The sequence below is a fragment of the Protopterus annectens genome, chromosome 2.part0 (assembly GCF_019279795.1).
Source record: "Protopterus annectens isolate FY-2018-M chromosome 2.part0, PAN1.0, whole genome shotgun sequence".
Taxonomy (NCBI): Eukaryota; Metazoa; Chordata; order Ceratodontiformes; family Protopteridae; genus Protopterus; species Protopterus annectens.
In genome coordinates this window covers 1,150,368,184-1,150,385,472 of record NC_056728.1, presented here as the reverse complement: position 1 = coordinate 1,150,385,472, position 17,289 = coordinate 1,150,368,184, and the positions used below count along the sequence as shown (strand labels likewise).

At 40.9% G+C, this 17,289-nt stretch overlaps 1 protein-coding gene across 2 annotated transcripts in view; it reads left to right on the top strand.

The window, feature by feature from the left end:
* The first annotated feature begins 238 nt into the window (after positions 1 to 238).
* COL25A1 (collagen type XXV alpha 1 chain) overlaps positions 239 to 17,289 on the top strand; it is a 1,631,546-nt gene continuing 1,614,495 nt past the window's right edge. For both annotated transcript variants that reach the window (XM_044061344.1, XM_044061342.1), the window contains exons 1-2: positions 239 to 1,053; positions 3,165 to 3,234. In XM_044061344.1, the coding sequence (XP_043917279.1) occupies positions 733 to 1,053; positions 3,165 to 3,234 (391 nt within the window). In that variant the 5' untranslated portion in view covers positions 239 to 732. The remainder of the gene's footprint in view (positions 1,054 to 3,164; positions 3,235 to 17,289) is intronic.

The window sequence follows — 17,289 nt, the reverse complement described above, 5'->3', positions numbered from 1 at the left end:
GAGACCACCCCCCCCCCCCCCCCCCCGACATACTCACACACACACACACACACACACACACGCACACAAGCTGCGGACAGGCTGTGCCCGTGCTGCCCCACCCACATTTTATTCTAATAAGACGTCTAGCTCGTGGACTCAATGGGGAAAGGCTCGTGCTGCCCGAAGGGGGCGTGACAACATCTCTACTGGGATGATTATGTTAATGAGATGGACAGCAGTCAGATTTGAAGGCGTGCTGCGGTATTTACAGCACAGAGGCAGTAGTTTGGTAAGCTAGCTTGTAACTGTGTAACTAGGGGAAGCTGTGGGGTTCGTGAAGAACACGAGGCTCGTCTATTCCCGAAGTGCAGCCACAAGCTTAGAAATTCATGAGCTCTTCAACTTTGAGGTGCAGACTTTAAAGGAAGCTGTTCTTGGCATCTGAGAGCTGCAACAGGTTCAAGTGACCTTGCACTGGAGACTTAAGTCGGGACACTTAATAGAAAACTGTTTTAAGTGGGTACACTTGCAACCTGCTAGGGCATGTTATTATCTTCCTTAATCGCCGGGACTTTATATTCATTTAACACTTCCAGGACGATTTACAGCAACCACTGAACGTTAGTTGGCATGAGATGCTTAGCTTATAGTTTTAATTAAACCTTATTAGGCTTGTGGTTATATACATATGTGTATCACTGGTTAATGAACTAATTTATTTGCACCAATATAATTCCTACACAGAAGAACATGCATAGCAATGCTAAAGAGCAGAAAGTGTTTAAAAAGGCTGGAAGCAGCGAGGATGGATGCGGTGGGCAGCAAAGCTGCAGGAAAAGAGGGACGCTGGCTTTACTACTACCCACTGTTGTGGGACCAATGATTTCGATTGTCTCCTTAGCATATTGTGTAGCGCTTAACGTCCATACTGCTCAGCTACAAGAAAGGGTCCTGGCCCTGGAAACCAGGGAAGGAGGCGAGCAGTTGCTCTACCGTTATCCAATCCCAGGCCTTTCCATGGATCAGCTAAATTCGGTAGTGCGAGATAGAGTGGATCAGCTCATGTCGCAGGTATGGTGGCAGCTGCAGCCTTTTTAGTCCTGTGAATGTGATGCATGTCAACATAGTGCGATGTCTTTTATCATGAACTCTTACTTAGTAACCCGCATTTCGTATCTCTCCAGAACTGTCCGTGAAGAATTCTCATGAGCAATAAAACATGTTGCTAAACACTCACGATAGCAAGGACAGGCATTTGGATTTATTTCCCAATAATTTAAACAATTGTGAAAAGTGCCCATGTCCCAAGTTCAAAGCTGTAGTTCCTCCTTTCCTGATACTTCCTGACTGTGACCGCAGATGATTTTGCTTGGTATTACAATTTATCTGCATTTAGGGTTACCAGCTGTCCCTCTTTGCGAGGGATAGTCCCACTTTGGGCAGTTGTGTCCTGCAAAAAAAAAACTAAAAAATGGCTAATGTCCTGAGATTTTAAGACAAAATATATTTCGTAAGTTTTCTTTAAACATTGCATACTACAGTTATTTTGTATCTGGAACACATAAATATTGTATGGAATAGCATAAGCAACTCAAATGTTACAAAAATAAGCTTTTATTTTGGCAAAAAAGTGAAGTTCTGTCCTTTGCACTGGCCGTGGTTATGTTTTGTCCTGCAAAATCTCACATTTCTACCAAAAATGTCCCACTTTGGGCATTTGAAAAGGTGGCAACCCTATCTGTATTCATTCATGCAAGCTAAAGGCAGAATATTTTGAAGTACATTAACACAATCAATTGTATTAACAGTTTCTTGGGAATACCACTAGCCAGACTTCTAGCACCATCCATAGGACGGTGACTACACCTCTACTAATATACTTGTAGTTTCTCTCCTAAGCAAGGGATGGATATCTTGGCTACTTATGAAGGAGATGACTCACTTTAAGGCCCCTTTCATTGCTGGTAAAATATGTTAATGTTGAACAAATATGATGGTATTCAGGCTGGCTCAGAATTAAATGCCTTTTAATTTTTACTGGACAAGTAATAAAGTTATGCTGAAAGTTTTGAAACCAATTATCATTACAAAACAAAGTACAGAGAAATTTGGAGGTACTTTGCTTTGCCACCTTTATGTTATATTTATCATAAATAATTACTTGCCCCAATCTGTCTGATAGTACTGAAGCACAGAAACTTCCCCATAGCCAGAAACCTTCATCTTTTCAATTTATAAACCGTTGCATCCTCATAGCATCCTTAACAACGTAATCTATGTTGCAAAAGGTGAAAAGAGTAGAGTGTACATAGAGTATGCTAGTACTGCAATATCTGGTCAGAAGTAAATGCCAACATAGCAGGATAAATGTGAGGATGCTCTTAGCTAAAAAGATTAGTAAGAATTGTACACATGCACACATCATACAAACAACAAAGAATACGTGGTTACTAATTAAGTAACTTTTATGAGTCATTAGTAAAATTAATAGAATTCGTTGGGTTTTACCTACTGTATTAAATAAGAAACAGGAGAGTGTAGTTTATAGTATTTACACCCTTTTGCTTATTGTATATGAACGTCTAAAGAAAATTGCATCAAGAACTGTTTCTGTTTTATGAAACTTAAAGCTGTAGGTCCTTCAATGGTGCATTTTCTGAAGTAAGAATTCACATTTGTGGCATGGTAACACAACTATAAAGCAACACAGATTATATAGTCATGTAAATAAGCTGCAGTGAAATGCATTACAGCAATTTTGGTCTTAATGTCATTCAAGATTTATTGAAATAAACAGGGTATTTTAATGTATAAAAATATGAATATGTGTGTATGTTTGTGTAAGTAAATATATTCATCTCTCTTTGTTTCTGTTTCTATATATTATATACAAACACCTACATGTAGCTCAGACATATATATATATATATATATATATATATATATATATATATATATGCACACATAGCTATAAAAGCCAGAATACATATGAGCATGCTATGTACGCACACACACCAAACATATACAATTTATATGCATACACATGCAGTATATCTATAAGTAGCCAGTTTGAAAAACTTCTGACTGCATTATAGGACAGAAAGAAAACTCTGTTCATGCATTTAGTTTTTGTAGTAGTGATGAGAAGAAGAAACAAATGATTTTTCAATCTTTCTCAACAGAGGTCGTACGAATATTTGGCCAAGATTCGAAAGGCACGAGAAGTGCCATCCCAATGTGACTGCCCAGCAGGTAGGGAATGTTCTACATTGCATGTATCCTGTAGAGCAAAGGGATTTTGTTTTTTGTTTTACATTCTGTGAGAGATACAACTATTGTTGCTGTAGTTTTGGAAGGCAGAGCTAAGAAATGTAATGAGGTGACTCGATGGCAGCAGTAATGGTCTGTTTGATCCATGATGTGTAATGAGCTCACGGAACTTTGCTGCACTTTGTTCATAGCAAACTGAATGAGGAGACTAACTCACAAGAGCTTGCATACTCTGGTAAAGTTATCTGACCTTTTTTTCCATTGCATAAAGGTGGCACATACCTCACTTTGAAGAGTGTATCCTAGCACAGATGATCTTTCTGCTGCTTAAATTCTTGAAAAGTGTGCAATGTTTCTGCTCTCTGCATTGATTTATAATGGGTAGTGTGTCAGAGTTTATGCAGACAGAATGTGTTATGACTTGTGTACACCAAATGTGACTTTACTGTTAATTAGCATTTACAGTAAAAAAAAGAATGAAATGGTGTCATATATGCTTTCACCTCTAGAAAAATGTGGTACGATATTAAACAGTGAATTGAAATGCCATATGTGTGAAGACATCTTTCATTTGTAAGAATTTCTTTAGCGGAACTATTAAGTAAATGCATTTTTGCATGACGAAAACCTTAAAGGCTGATTCCAGAATGATATATGCATTTAAAAGAATATGATTATAGGCAGACAAAGCTCTAAATAACCAGTATTGGTAAAAAGGTAATCTGAAATAATAGGTAGTGGAATAACACATTACTGATGGGAAGAAAAGTAGTTTGGTTTCCTGCATAAGTGAATATTAAGAACCATCTAAGTAAAATGCCTGGAAAATATTGGAAATATAGCTATGCATAATCAATGCATTCTACCACAAGTGGTGTTCAGGTCTCTCTGGTCTCTGTAATGAAAGTTGAGATGTGAGTTTGAATTAAAACCATGCAAAATGTAACGTGTGTCCACACAGTTACATGCATACCTCTGTCTGTAATATCTGGTGCCTCAAGGGTAATATATATTAGCTGTGTGTGTGTGTGTGTGTGTGTGTGTGTGTGTGTGTGTGTGTGTGTGTGTGTGTGTGTGTGCATGTGTTTTTTAAATACCAGTCAAATAATTTATACTGCTACAGTTTATTATCAGATTCTTCATATTTCCTCTGAAGTCGGCATTATGGTTGCTGGCAACTAGATATCCCCATGTCTCTACTTTGAGGTTTCAGTGATTCTTAAGTTTGTACAGGAAGAATTGCAGAAAGGTTATCCATTTACAAGTAAGAGGATTTGCTGCAAGGAATATATATTTTTAATAAGTGTTTATATAAACTTAAAATATGTGGTTGATCTGGAATGCTTGTTCTTTCTCAGCTTTATTTTCAGTGGTTATTCTGCCACAGTCAGTTCTGTCACACATTTGAGAAATTCTCTGGTTCGTGTTGCCTGTGGCTTATGTGTATTTCACACTAGCTACAAAAGTGCTGCATTCCCAACAGGCTATACGTATGATCCATTACCTCTGAAATGTTGCCCACATCGGGCTGTATAAGTATAGGACTTTCTCTGTTATCTACTTTGCGTTTGATATATACTGTGGTAGATTACTCTGTCTTATTTTCTTGTAGTTCAGATGTGTCTTTTTCCTTTAGTGTGTGTGCATGTCTGATCGTATTTGCATATCTACTCAACTTCTAGTTTGAGTTATTGCACTTATGAAACTGCATTTTTTTTTTGTTATGGAATCATTTCATAATAGGGACGTTTTTCTAAGCAAGCTCCTATTCGTGTGTGTGTGTTTGTTTCTGCATTATGTGTTTTATATATATATATATATATATATATATATATATATATGTATAGTTTACTATTAAAATCTCAAAAGTAAAAAAAAAACAGGTACTTATGAGCGAAGTGTTTCGCCGAAAGTACACATCACCTAATGGCCCTAATGTCGAAAAACAGCTGTTAATGTCGAAAATGTCAAACACGACATTTTCGACACTTAACAGCAATCCCACCCTTCCCATAACTCCTTAACTAGGAAACCTACCATCCTGTTTATGCAGGGGGGCAAGCCCCCCACACCCCCCTAACTATATATTCCAACTCTGAAATCACACTACAGTGAGGAAAGGGATGTATTTCCCTTAACGCACTGTACCGTGATCCCTGTACATAATCAAAAAGTTATATTTGCGAATGCACAGTACATTGGCAAATATTCCATTTGATTATGTGGCCAGCACACATATGAACTATTCGAACATCTGTAGTTCGAATAGTTCATAGGGTGCAATGCTACGCCAACTTTATAATAGTAAACCATATATATATCATAGGATCATAGGCAGTTATTAGGCTAATTACCCTAGGGCCCTTACAAGCCTAGCCAAGTTTTACCCTTATTTCCACACTCAGCGTCTATCACCTCTGTCCAAGAGGGACATAGGTGGAACCCCTGGGGTGAATTTATGGTTACCCATCCAATCATCTAGATTGCGTTTGAAGAGGGCTGATGAGGTGCTCTGCTTGACATGAAGTGGGAGTCTGTTCCAAAGGTGTGATAACCTCTGGGAGACAAATCTATCCCTCCAGCAAGTACTATTAATGTCACATAGCAGGTTAAGGCCATTAGATCAAGTACCAGTGTACCATTTGACTTACAGATATGTAGCATTTCCAGTAAAGCAGGGTCAAATATCACCTTATATGCAAGGCAGAGATCGCCTCTGAGTAGTCTGTATGAAACAGAATAAAGTGGCAATGATTTCAGATGATCCTCATAGGATAGATGCTGAAGACTTTGAATTTTCCTTGTGCGGAATCTTTGTGGTCTCTCCAGTTGCTGCAGGTGCTTGGAAAGGTACGTACCAAAAGGGGCACTGTACTCAATTATTGGCCTAATGAGGGAAGAGTACAGGGAAGTTATAACTTCTTTTTTTCTGGAGGTAATGCCCTTATTTATGAGGTGAGTAATATAGAATGCCCTTCTTACCACTGTGGAGACATGGTGGTCAAAGGTAAGGTTGTGTCAACCTGTGTGCCCAGGTCTCTCACCAGTGAGTGTGTACTTAGGATGTTGTTATTGATGTGGTAGTTAGCAGGAACATCACTCTTACCGAAAGGGATGATAATACATTTTTTTTGCATTGAGTTTAAGGCCATGACTTTGGCACCAGTCATTTGTTTGTGTAAGACCGTCTTGTAGGATGTTGACTTCATTTGGAGATTCTATGACTGCTCCCAGTTTGCAGTCATCAGCAAACTTTGTCAGCCACAGACCTTTAGTTTTAGCTTGCACTTCTGAGAAATAGATTCCAAACAGTAGAGGTCCCAGGACTGATCCCGATGGAACACCACTGGTTACAGGTCTACTGTTTGAGGTGGATTCCCCTATTTTGACTGTATGGGTTCTATCAGTGAGCCAGTTAGTGACCCATCTAATGATACACAGGTTGATACCTATCTGGGTGAGTTTGTGAATTATGCCTGAGTGGGAGATAGTGTCAAAAGCCTTGGCTTAGTCTAGGTAAGCTGTATGCACACATTTCCCCTCATCAAGGGCCTTGGTGACTGCCTCAAAGAAGTCCATCATGTTTAACAGGCTCCCTTTGACAAATCCAAATTGAGTAGGGTTAAGTGTTTGGAGGTTGCCAATATCTTTGCTGATAAGGTCCATGATGATTCTGTCCATGGCCTTGCAGATAAGGCTAGTCAGGTTAATAGGTCTATAGTTCCTGGAGTCTGGAAGCACCACTTTTGTGCAAGGGGATAACGGTGGCCTTTATTCAGCTGGGACAAAGCCAGTGCTTAGACTATGACTGAAGAGAAGAATAATCAATGGTGTCGCTAATTCTTGTTTGAGCCCATGTAGAACGCAGCCTGGGATGTTATCAGGTCTCATGGATGCTGTGTTTTTGACCTTAGAGAGGGCATTCATGGTCTTCTCTTTAGAGATACAAGGTAGAGGACAGGTGATAGCATTTGGCTCACCTTGTTCTAAATCTAAAGTTTCATTTTTGTCAGTTTCTCTTGTTTTGCATTTAACGACAATTTGAAAGAGTGTTTGTAGTCCTTTTTTATTAATCTCATCACGTTTTTGTTTTTCTTTACGTTTTTGAGTGCCAGATTTTTGAGATGACATGTCTTAAGGCTGGTACCTGAAATGGAATATAGAACATAGAAATTTGCCGTATTGCTGTCGACAATTTTGTTAGGGGCTCTAAAGTTAGGACAATATTTATTGCTATTGATTTCCACTAACTGTCAAGCCATTTATAGTTTTGAATCTCTCGATAACGTAGACAAAAAGGCACGCAATGTCAGTGGGTCCTTTATGCAGCAATTACAGCATTTACAGGGAACTTTACCTGTGAAATTATTTCTTCCTTCGCTTTCCTGTAAAGTCTTCTTTGCAGTCCACAATGAATCAGCGTGGCTCATGTTCCGTTTTCTTCTTCCTCCCGGGATTCGGTGGGAAAGCAAGGAGGAGTAATCAGAGCAATAATTTGAAGCTAGGAATGAACACGTGAGAACACTCGTTGATAGCCACTTTCACAAGTTTTTGTTCACTGAATCTTGAATGCACCGTATTATGTCACTCAAAAGTATTTTATCATTGTCACAGCCTTCTATTGCTTCATGCTCACTCAACGCTTCGTGATCTTGTACGAGAAAGTTCTCGCACCATACTTTGTCTTAGTTTGTAAGGACGTCTCCTTCTCGAGATGACACGTTTCGGTTTTCATGATGTTTCTTGGGCTTCATTGGGCCCCTTGAGCTTCATAGGCCCTGGAGCAATGTACTGACTGCACCCCTTTTCCTCGGGCCTGGTGATAGGGATTCTTGGGGTAAGTGTGGTGGGGACAGGAGAGTGACGTTTTCACAGAACCTGTTGGCTAACAAGTTAGTAATGTCCATAGGCTCGTTATATGTGGTATCATTATCTATCAGTCCATCACGAATCTGGGCCTTTCCTTTTAGATTGTGGGTGTAGCTAAAGAATGCCTTATGGTTGTCCTTATTTGAGGAAGCTAATGTGGATTTGTAGTTACCTTTGGAGTAATGGCAGTTGTCCACCAGACAGGTTTGCACTTGCTTGAGGAGCTTGTTTTGGTCCTATCAGGTATGGCCGAGTCAATGCAGTTGTTTAGGTGTTTGTATAAAGCATTTATATTGAATTCAGCATAGCTGCCAGCTCCATCTGAGGGGGGAGATGCAGTGAAGCCGTTTATACTATCCAGTAAGAGGTTGTAATCTGCTTTGGAGAAGTTTTTTAGTTCAGTTGGTGCTGCGGGGGTCAGTTGTGATATTAACCTCAAATGAGACTGATTTATGGTCAGATCTCACCAGGGAAGACCTCACAATGATGGCACTACATTGGTCCCCCATATTGGTAAGCGTCAGATCCAGCATGCTGGCACCCCTTGTGGGGGTGTCAACTAGCTGGTCCAAGGCATTGGAGTTAATGAAGTCAAGGAACCTTTGGACAAGTGAGTTTGAGCACAAGTAACTTACCCAGCCAATGGACGGGTAGTTAAAGTCGCCCAAAGCCATGGTGTTCAGATGTATCTTGAAAGACTCAAGTAGATACAAATAGGCAGAGCAGGTGTCCTGATTCATGGAGGGGATCCTGTAGCTGGCAATGACTTGAATAGGTGCCCTCCCAACAGTTAATTGCACGTGAAGTATCTCCTGGTAATCGTACTGTTTAACCAATCGGGAGGCATATTTATCTTTAATGAATATCGATACACCCGCCTCCTTTACTTGTCATGCCTTCAGTTTGTGGCCTGAACGTGTGGAAGGAGGTGTAACCTGGTATGGCTGGGGTGCTCTCCACAGCTTTGAACCAGGTCTCTATGACTGCACAAATGTCTGCATCTTCAAGGTCAGGACTGCTTCCAGTGAGTGCAGCTTCATGCTAAGACTCATAGCGTTTAGTAGCACAACCGTGAGGTTGTTTTTAGATGGAGGTTTTACATCAGGAATTTTGTCCTTGAGACATTTCCTAAAAAATTCACTATGGGGGTGGCAAGAGCCTTGGCCAGTAGCCTAAATCCCAGGGGTGACAGATGAAGACCATGTCTGGCAAAGCATCAAAGTCTGTCGATCATGTCATCCCAGGTTGACAGATACTGCACCCCCTTGGAAAGATACCAAAAACTAAGCCAATAATTGAAGTCAATCATTTTCTGTTTGCATTGAGGCATCATCCTAGGTGAAGGTAAAATGCTGTTTAAGGCTAGGGACATACCAGCAAATTGTGTCTACACTCCCCAAAATTGAAATATACTAACTCCAGGGTCACAAAACCTCCAAACTCTTGAATTATGTAATGATCAGTCTTGTAAGTTGACTAGCCTTACTACTGATGAAAAACACCAGCATTTCAGTAGGTTCATAGGTTGGTACTAGGCTATCAGCCCTAGGGCCTATACAAGCCTAGCCATAACAATTCCCTGGCTGTTTCTTCCCACACTATTTACTTCCCTGGACCCCTTTCCAGCAGGGCGACTGACGTGATCCCCGGGGTGAATTTTCTTTCTCCCATCCAATCGTCAAGGTTCCTTTTGAAGAGGGCCAAAGAGGCACTCTGCTTGACATGTATGGGCAGTCTATTCCAGAGTCTGGGGAGTCTCTGGGTCAGGAACCTATCCCTCCAGCATGATTTGTTTATTGTGATGACAAGGTTTAGATCCCTGGAGCGTGTGGCTCTGAGGGATTGGGATTTCTTTAAGTGTAGCATGTCCAACAGCTCTGGGTTTGACATGGCCTTGTATGTTAAGCAGAGATCACCTCTGAGCAGACGATATGCGACAGAGTATAGCTGGAGTTTTTTAAGGCGGTCAGTGTAGGGCATCTGCTTTAGGCCTGTAATTCTTTTAGTGAGGTATTTCTGCGGCCTTTCCAGTTGTTGCAGATGTCTTGAGAGGTACATACCAAATGGGGCATTGTATTCTATAATGGTTCTAATGAGGGATGAGTACAGTGGGACAATGACCTCCTTTTTTTCTGGATGAAAAGCCCTTAGTGATGAGGTGTGCCACATAGAAGGATTTCCTGACTGTTGTGGCGATGTGGTTATCGAAGGTGAGACCACTGTCCACCTGTGTCCCTAAGTCTCTTATCACACTTTCGGTGTTTAGTGTACTGCCACCTATGTGGTAATTCACGGGTAAATGTTTTTTTCTCAAAGGGGATAACTATGCATTGCTTGGCATTGAGCTTGAGCCCATGGCTCTGGCACCAAGCATCTGTTTCTGTAAGGTCCTTTTGTAGAGTATCCACATCATTTGGGGATTCAGTAATGGCTCCCAGTTTGCAGTCATCTGCAAACTCTGTTAGCCAGAGTCCCTTAGTGTTGGCCTGTACTTCAGAGAAGTAGATGCCAAACAAGAGCGGTCCCAGGACTGAACCCTGAGGTACTCCACTTGTCACTTGTCTGGAGCTGGATTTGGAGTCTTTTACTACTTTTACAGTGTGGGTTCTGCCAGTAAGCCAGTTAGCAACCCATTGGGTGACATAGGGATTAATGCCCAGCTTAGTAAGTTTATCTATGATTCCAGAGTGGGGGATGGTGTCAAAGGCCTTGGCAAGATCTAGATAGGCTGTATGGACCACCTTACCCTTGTCCATGGCTCTGGAGACTGATTCAAAGAAGTCAGTCAGGTTCAGGAGACAAGATCGGCTCTTCACAAATCCAAACTGGGTGGGGTCCAGTGTTTGAAGGTTGCCAATGTCTTTGTTTATAAGTTCCATGATAATACGCTCCATGGCCTTGCAGATAAAGCTCATCAGACTGATGGGACAGTAGTTTCCGCGATCCAAGGTGGACCCCCCCTTGTGGAGTGGGATAAGTATAGCTCTGTGCCACTCAGTGGGCACGAAACCTGAGGTGAGGCTATGATTAAACATGACACTTAGGTGAGGTGCCAGTTCATATTGTAGTTCATGTAGTACACAGCCCGGGATGTCATCTGGTCCCATGGATGCTGTATTCTTAGCTTTGGAGAGTGCATTTTTTACCTGTGTGGCCATTATTACCGGAATTTGGCAATCTTCCGGTATTGAGATGGGCCATTTAGGGGGTGAGAGGGGGGTAAAGTTGGCACTGAATCGATCTGCCAGGATATTGGCAATATGCTTGGGATCAGTATATTTAATGCCATTCTGTTTTAGCTCAGAGCAGATCTGAGCATTGCCATTTAGATTCTTGACATAGTTATAGAATGCCTTGTGGTTGTCTTTGGAATCTTTGGCAATTTTATTTTCCTAACTAGCTTTGGAGGATTTTATGAGGGACCTCCGTTTCTTACTGAGGCTGATAAGGGAGTTTTTTGCATTCTGGGATTTTCCTCTTTTTTGCAACAGTTTCTTCCTTTTGTTGTAAAGTTTGTTTATGGCAGGGGACCACCAGATTGGCTTCCTTTTTTTTGGAGAAGAGCATCTTGGTTCTATTTGGGATGGCACGATTCATGCATGAGTGGATGTGCTCGTACAGTGCCTTAGTGTAGGATTCAGCAGTTGAACTTTCAGTTCCCGTCTGCATGGGTGTCATGAAGTTTGTCACTTCGGACTTGAGTAGCATGAAGTTGGCTTTAGAGAAGTTTTTTATGGAGGTTTCCTTACTGGCGGGTGGGGGTGGGATGTGGATGTTAAGGGTGATTAGCTTATGGTCAGACCTGACTAACGAGGGGGTGACCATAGGTGTGGAGCATCAATTTCCCATGTTGGTAATGACCAGGTCTAGGATATTGGAGCCCCTGGTGGGACTATGGATTAGTTGATCCAGGGCATTGGAATTTATGAATTCCAAGAACCGTTGGGCAAAGGTGTTGGTACACGAGTAGTTTTCCCAGTTAATGACAGGGTAGTTAAAATCACCCAGTATTAGGGTGTTTGGTTCTATCTTAATATTTTCTAGTATGCTTAGAAAGGTGTAATGAGAATCTTGGGGCATGGTGGGGGATCTGTAGCAAGCTACAATTTGGATTGCAGTCTTACCTAGTATTAGTTGGCTTTAGAGAAGTTTTTTATGGAGGTTTCCTTACTGGCGGGTGGGGGTGGGATGTGGATGTTAAGGGTGATTAGCTTATGGTCAGACCTGACTAACGAGGGGGTGACCATAGGTGTGGAGCATCAATTTCCCATGTTGGTAATGACCAGGTCTAGGATATTGGAGCCCCTGGTGGGACTATGGATTAGTTGATCCAGGGCATTGGAATTTATGAATTCCAAGAACCGTTGGGCAAAGGTGTTGGTACACGAGTAGTTTTCCCAGTTAATGACAGGGTAGTTAAAATCACCCAGTATTAGGGTGTTTGGTTCTATCTTAATATTTTCTAGTATGCTTAGAAAGGTGTAATGAGAATCTTGGGGCATGGTGGGGGATCTGTAGCAAGCTACAATTTGGATTGCAGTCTTACCTAGTATTAGTTGCACCTGGAGAATTTCAGACGCATTGTGTTGGGCAACTAGCCTGGTGGTGTCAATATCCTTGGTGAATATGGACACTCCTCCACCTTTAGTGTTTTGGTCCTGGTTTGGTGGCCGAAAAGTCTGGTAAGAGTTGTAGCCTGGTATTGCAGGGGTGCTCTCTGGAGCCTTGAACCAAGTCTCAGTTACTGCACATATATCAATGTTTTCCATTTTTAGGAGTGCCTTGAGAGAGTGCATTTTGATGTTTAGATTTCTAGCATTGAGTAGCATTACCTTCAGATTTTGCATGCTTGTACCTGTTACGGTGGTGGTTTTGTCCTTTGAACTTTGCCTAAAAAAGGCACTATAGGGGTGGCAAGAGCCTTAGCCAATAACCTGAATCCAAGGGGCGACAGGTGCAGACCAATGTAAATTGTGTAAACATTAATAGACAATTAAAATGCATGCCATGATAAATCACATAACCCCCATATATATATATATATATATATATATATATATATATATATATATATATATATATATATATATATAAAATATATATCGATATAGATATATGATTGTCTCATGAAATATTGAAAATTCTGAAGAGTGAATGTTAAAAGAGTGAACACTTTAGAGCGAATCTAAAGTGACTGAAAATAGGAAAAATGGATATGTTTGGTCTAACATGTCATCCAATGAACAATAATGTCTGACATTGTGGGCATTAATAGAGAACTAATCAACCACCTAGGGTTGTTGTCACCTCACCCCTTGTTAGTTCATTATTTTCCTATAACACCCACTTAGAATTGCATTATTGTGTTTAGAATAGTCGAAGCACATCGTGATATTTGGGCTGAGCTTATAGATTTTGTTATGTAGGGGCAGCAGAATATTGCATCTAGGCAACATAACAAGGTGCTCAGAGGGCTACTTTTCCAGGGAATGTGCCACTGTCTCAGAGCATCCTGGCATTAGTGGGACTACGGTTTAGGTAGCTTTGGAGTTAGGGTTCTATGACTGTGCCCCCACTCCCTTCTTCTGTTTTTGCTTTGTCTGTTTTTGTAGTTATTAAAGCTATGGCTTTCTTACTTATTCTTGGTGATGGGCAAAATTATTTGCTGCTAGGATGGCATAATATGTATGATGCTTCTGATCTTATTTGCTGGATATTGCACTCCACTGTATTTAGACATTTTTTTTCTGTTATTTTTTTTATGAAACATTAATAAAGGTTTTTTTAGTGTGTGGAAAGGCTGTTTTATTTGCAGCACTAGGGTTTGATACCTACTTTTTAGTTTCTAGATTTTCTGGTGTGGTCTATGTGTTTCAGAAAACCAAAAAAAAAAAAAATTCTCGCAATTGTGTTCACTGGTACCACCTGCCTTTGTAGAATGGTCATGTAACAGAAGTGATACACTCTATCTGCTGACCTGGACACCAAAATGGAGTTAATATAGGCACTAAGTAACCAGACCAAGCTGTGCAGAATGTATTGTTTTATTACTATGAGTTAGTAAATCTGATTTAAATGTATATATTGAATTGTGCTGGCCCCCTTTTCATATATCTGACATTTAGGAAAAAAGATGTGGTAAGTAACATGATTTAATGGCACAATAGCAGACTTATTGAGGCCAAAACGTGAGGCAGAAGACAGAACTTCATTTGTCGTTACATATGATGCTGTATAACCTTGCAACACATGCTGATGTGGTGAAAATGAGAAATAGGTCACAATAAAACATAATATATTATTGCTAGCAGAAAAGTTTATCATGTGAACGAGTGTATAACCAATTATTTGTGTAAAATTGTAACCCTGGTCAACATTAACTCTACTGATGACCCTGTCTTAATATAGTCCTATCTTATTCCAGTTAGCCCCATCCAGTCATGTGTCCTACATCATTTCCTTTGATGCCATCAACTGCCACTATTCAAATGTGTTGTTTTATTTACTTAGTTTTTATTTTGATCTTAGAGCCCATTTAAAGTTGTTGCACTCAGATTAAAGGTTAAAAAACATGTTTGTGATGGACAACCTATTCTGATTCTGTCCCGTTAAGTTATTAGCTATCCTAGTTAGTGTTTAACGACAATTACTTTATCTATGCATAGAGCAGTTATGATGCAAAGGTAATCATCAGTATGACACATCGGTTTTCCTTGCTGATTATGTAAATGTACATATAAAAATGGAGACACACATATGCATATATTTTATAATTCCACAAGTGCATGTACGCAAAAGCATTATTCTTTTATTATGTCACCAGACAGTGAGTAATACTGTTTATCCTCTCCTTTGTCACTGCTATAACAACAAGAACAGGGACAGGAATATTAACGTATAGCAACATGAACAGAACAATGAATATGAACTTATAACAACAAAAACAGGGACAGGAATATGAACTTATAACAACAAAAACAGGGACAGGAATATGAACTTATAACAACAAAAACAGGGACAGGAATATGAACTTAAAACAACAAGAACAGGACAGGAATATTAACTTATAGCAACATGAACAGGACAACAAATATGAACTTATAACAACAAGAACAGGGACAGGAATATTAACTTATAGCAACATGAACAGGACAACAAATACGAACTTAGAACAACAGGAACAGGAATATTAACTTATAGAAACATGAGCAGGACAACAAATATGAACTTAGAACAACATGAACAGAAACAGGAATATTAACTTATAACAACATGTCATAGTTGACTCGATAGTGAGGCACACTGATTTCCCACTCACTAGTTTTAAGAAGGAGAAAGTAACAGTCAATTGCCCGTCAGGCACCAGGATCTGCCACATAACGCACACACTCAGGTCGCTCAACAACAGGTCCAAATATGACTCTGTCATTGTGCATGTGGGTGTGAATGACCTGAGACATACCTCCCTGGACTACATGAAAAGAGACATGGAGGAGCTCTCAGATTATGTAGCCTAGGCGGGTATGACCCTAGCCCTGAGCAGCATCCTACCATCACCCAGTATGATACCACAGTACAAGCAGAAAATGATTGATTTCAACAGTTGTCTAAGTTTCTGGTGTCATTCTAAGGGGATCCAGTATCTGTCTGTCTGGGATGACATGATTGACAGACCTCGATGCTTTGCCAGAGATTGCCTGCACCTGTCACCCCTGGGCTTCCGGATACTGGCCAAGGCTCTTGCCACCCCTATACTGCCTTTTTTAAGCGGTGCTCCAAAGACCAAATTACCACTGTAACAGCTGCAAACAAATGCAGTCTGAGGGTCATTCTGCTCAAAGCTAGAAGTCTAAATCTCAAAATGCACTCGCTCAAAGCACTACGTAAAATGGAGAACATCGACATTTGTGCCATAACAGGGACCTGGCTCAAGGCAGCAGAAAGCACCCCTGCACTACCAAGCTATAACTCATTCCACACCTTTTGGCCTCAGAACTTGGACTGAAGCTCCAAAGGTGGTGGTGTTTCCATATTCATAAAGGATACACACACCTCCAGACTGGTAGCCCAACGTAATGCATCTGAGATACTGTGTACACAAATGCATGGATCTCGCCATACCCAGTAGAACCAAGACGCTTCCTCCAAAAAAAGGAATCCAATCTGGTGGTCCACTGCAATAAACAAACTCTACAACAGGAGGAGGAAACTGATGTGGAATAAGGTGAAGTCCCAAGACTGGAAAAACTCCCTCATCAGACTCAACAAAAAGTTGAGATCCCTCATCAAATCCTCTAAAGCTAGCTATGAAAACAGAATTGCAGGAGATAGAAAATACAACCACAAGGCCTTCTATAGTTATGTAAAGAATCTTCACAGCAATACCCAAATTTACTCTGAGCTACTGCACAATGGTACCTCCTATACCAAGCCAACAGATATTGCCAGTATACTGGCCAACAGATTAAGTGCCAACTGTACCCCCCCACAAAGGACCAATCATAATACCAGTAGATTGCCAGGCACCCAGTATTACTGCTGCACAGGTTAAAACAGCATTGTCCAAGGCCAAGAATACAGCTTCTATGGGACCTGACAATATCCTTGGCTGTGTTCTGCATGAACTACAGAGTGAACTGGCACCACACCTGTGTGTTCTGTTCAATCACAGCCTCACCTCAGACTTTTTCCCTACTGAATGGTGCACTGCTACAGTCATCCCTCTCCACAAAGGAGGAGCAACTACAGACCCTGGGAACTAGAGCCCCAATAGCCTGACGAGTCTGATATGCAAAGCTATGGAACGCATCATTATAGACCTAATAAACAAGGATATAGGGACTCTCCAAACTCTGGATCCCACACAGTTTGGTTTTGTGAAGGGTAGATCATGCCTGCTCAACCTGGTCAACTTCTTTGAGTCAGTCACCAGAGCTGTGGATGAAGGCAAGGTGGTTCATTTAGCCTACCTTGATCTGGCCAAGGCCTTTGATACCATTCCCCAGTCAGGAATCATAGAAAAACACACTAAGCTATGCATCAACCCCTATATCACTAGGTGGGTTGCAAATTGGATCACAGGTACAACCCACAGCGTGAAAGTAGCTGACTCCAAATTAGACTGCCAACCAGTCATGAGTGGAGTCCCACAGGGTTCGGTCCTGGGTC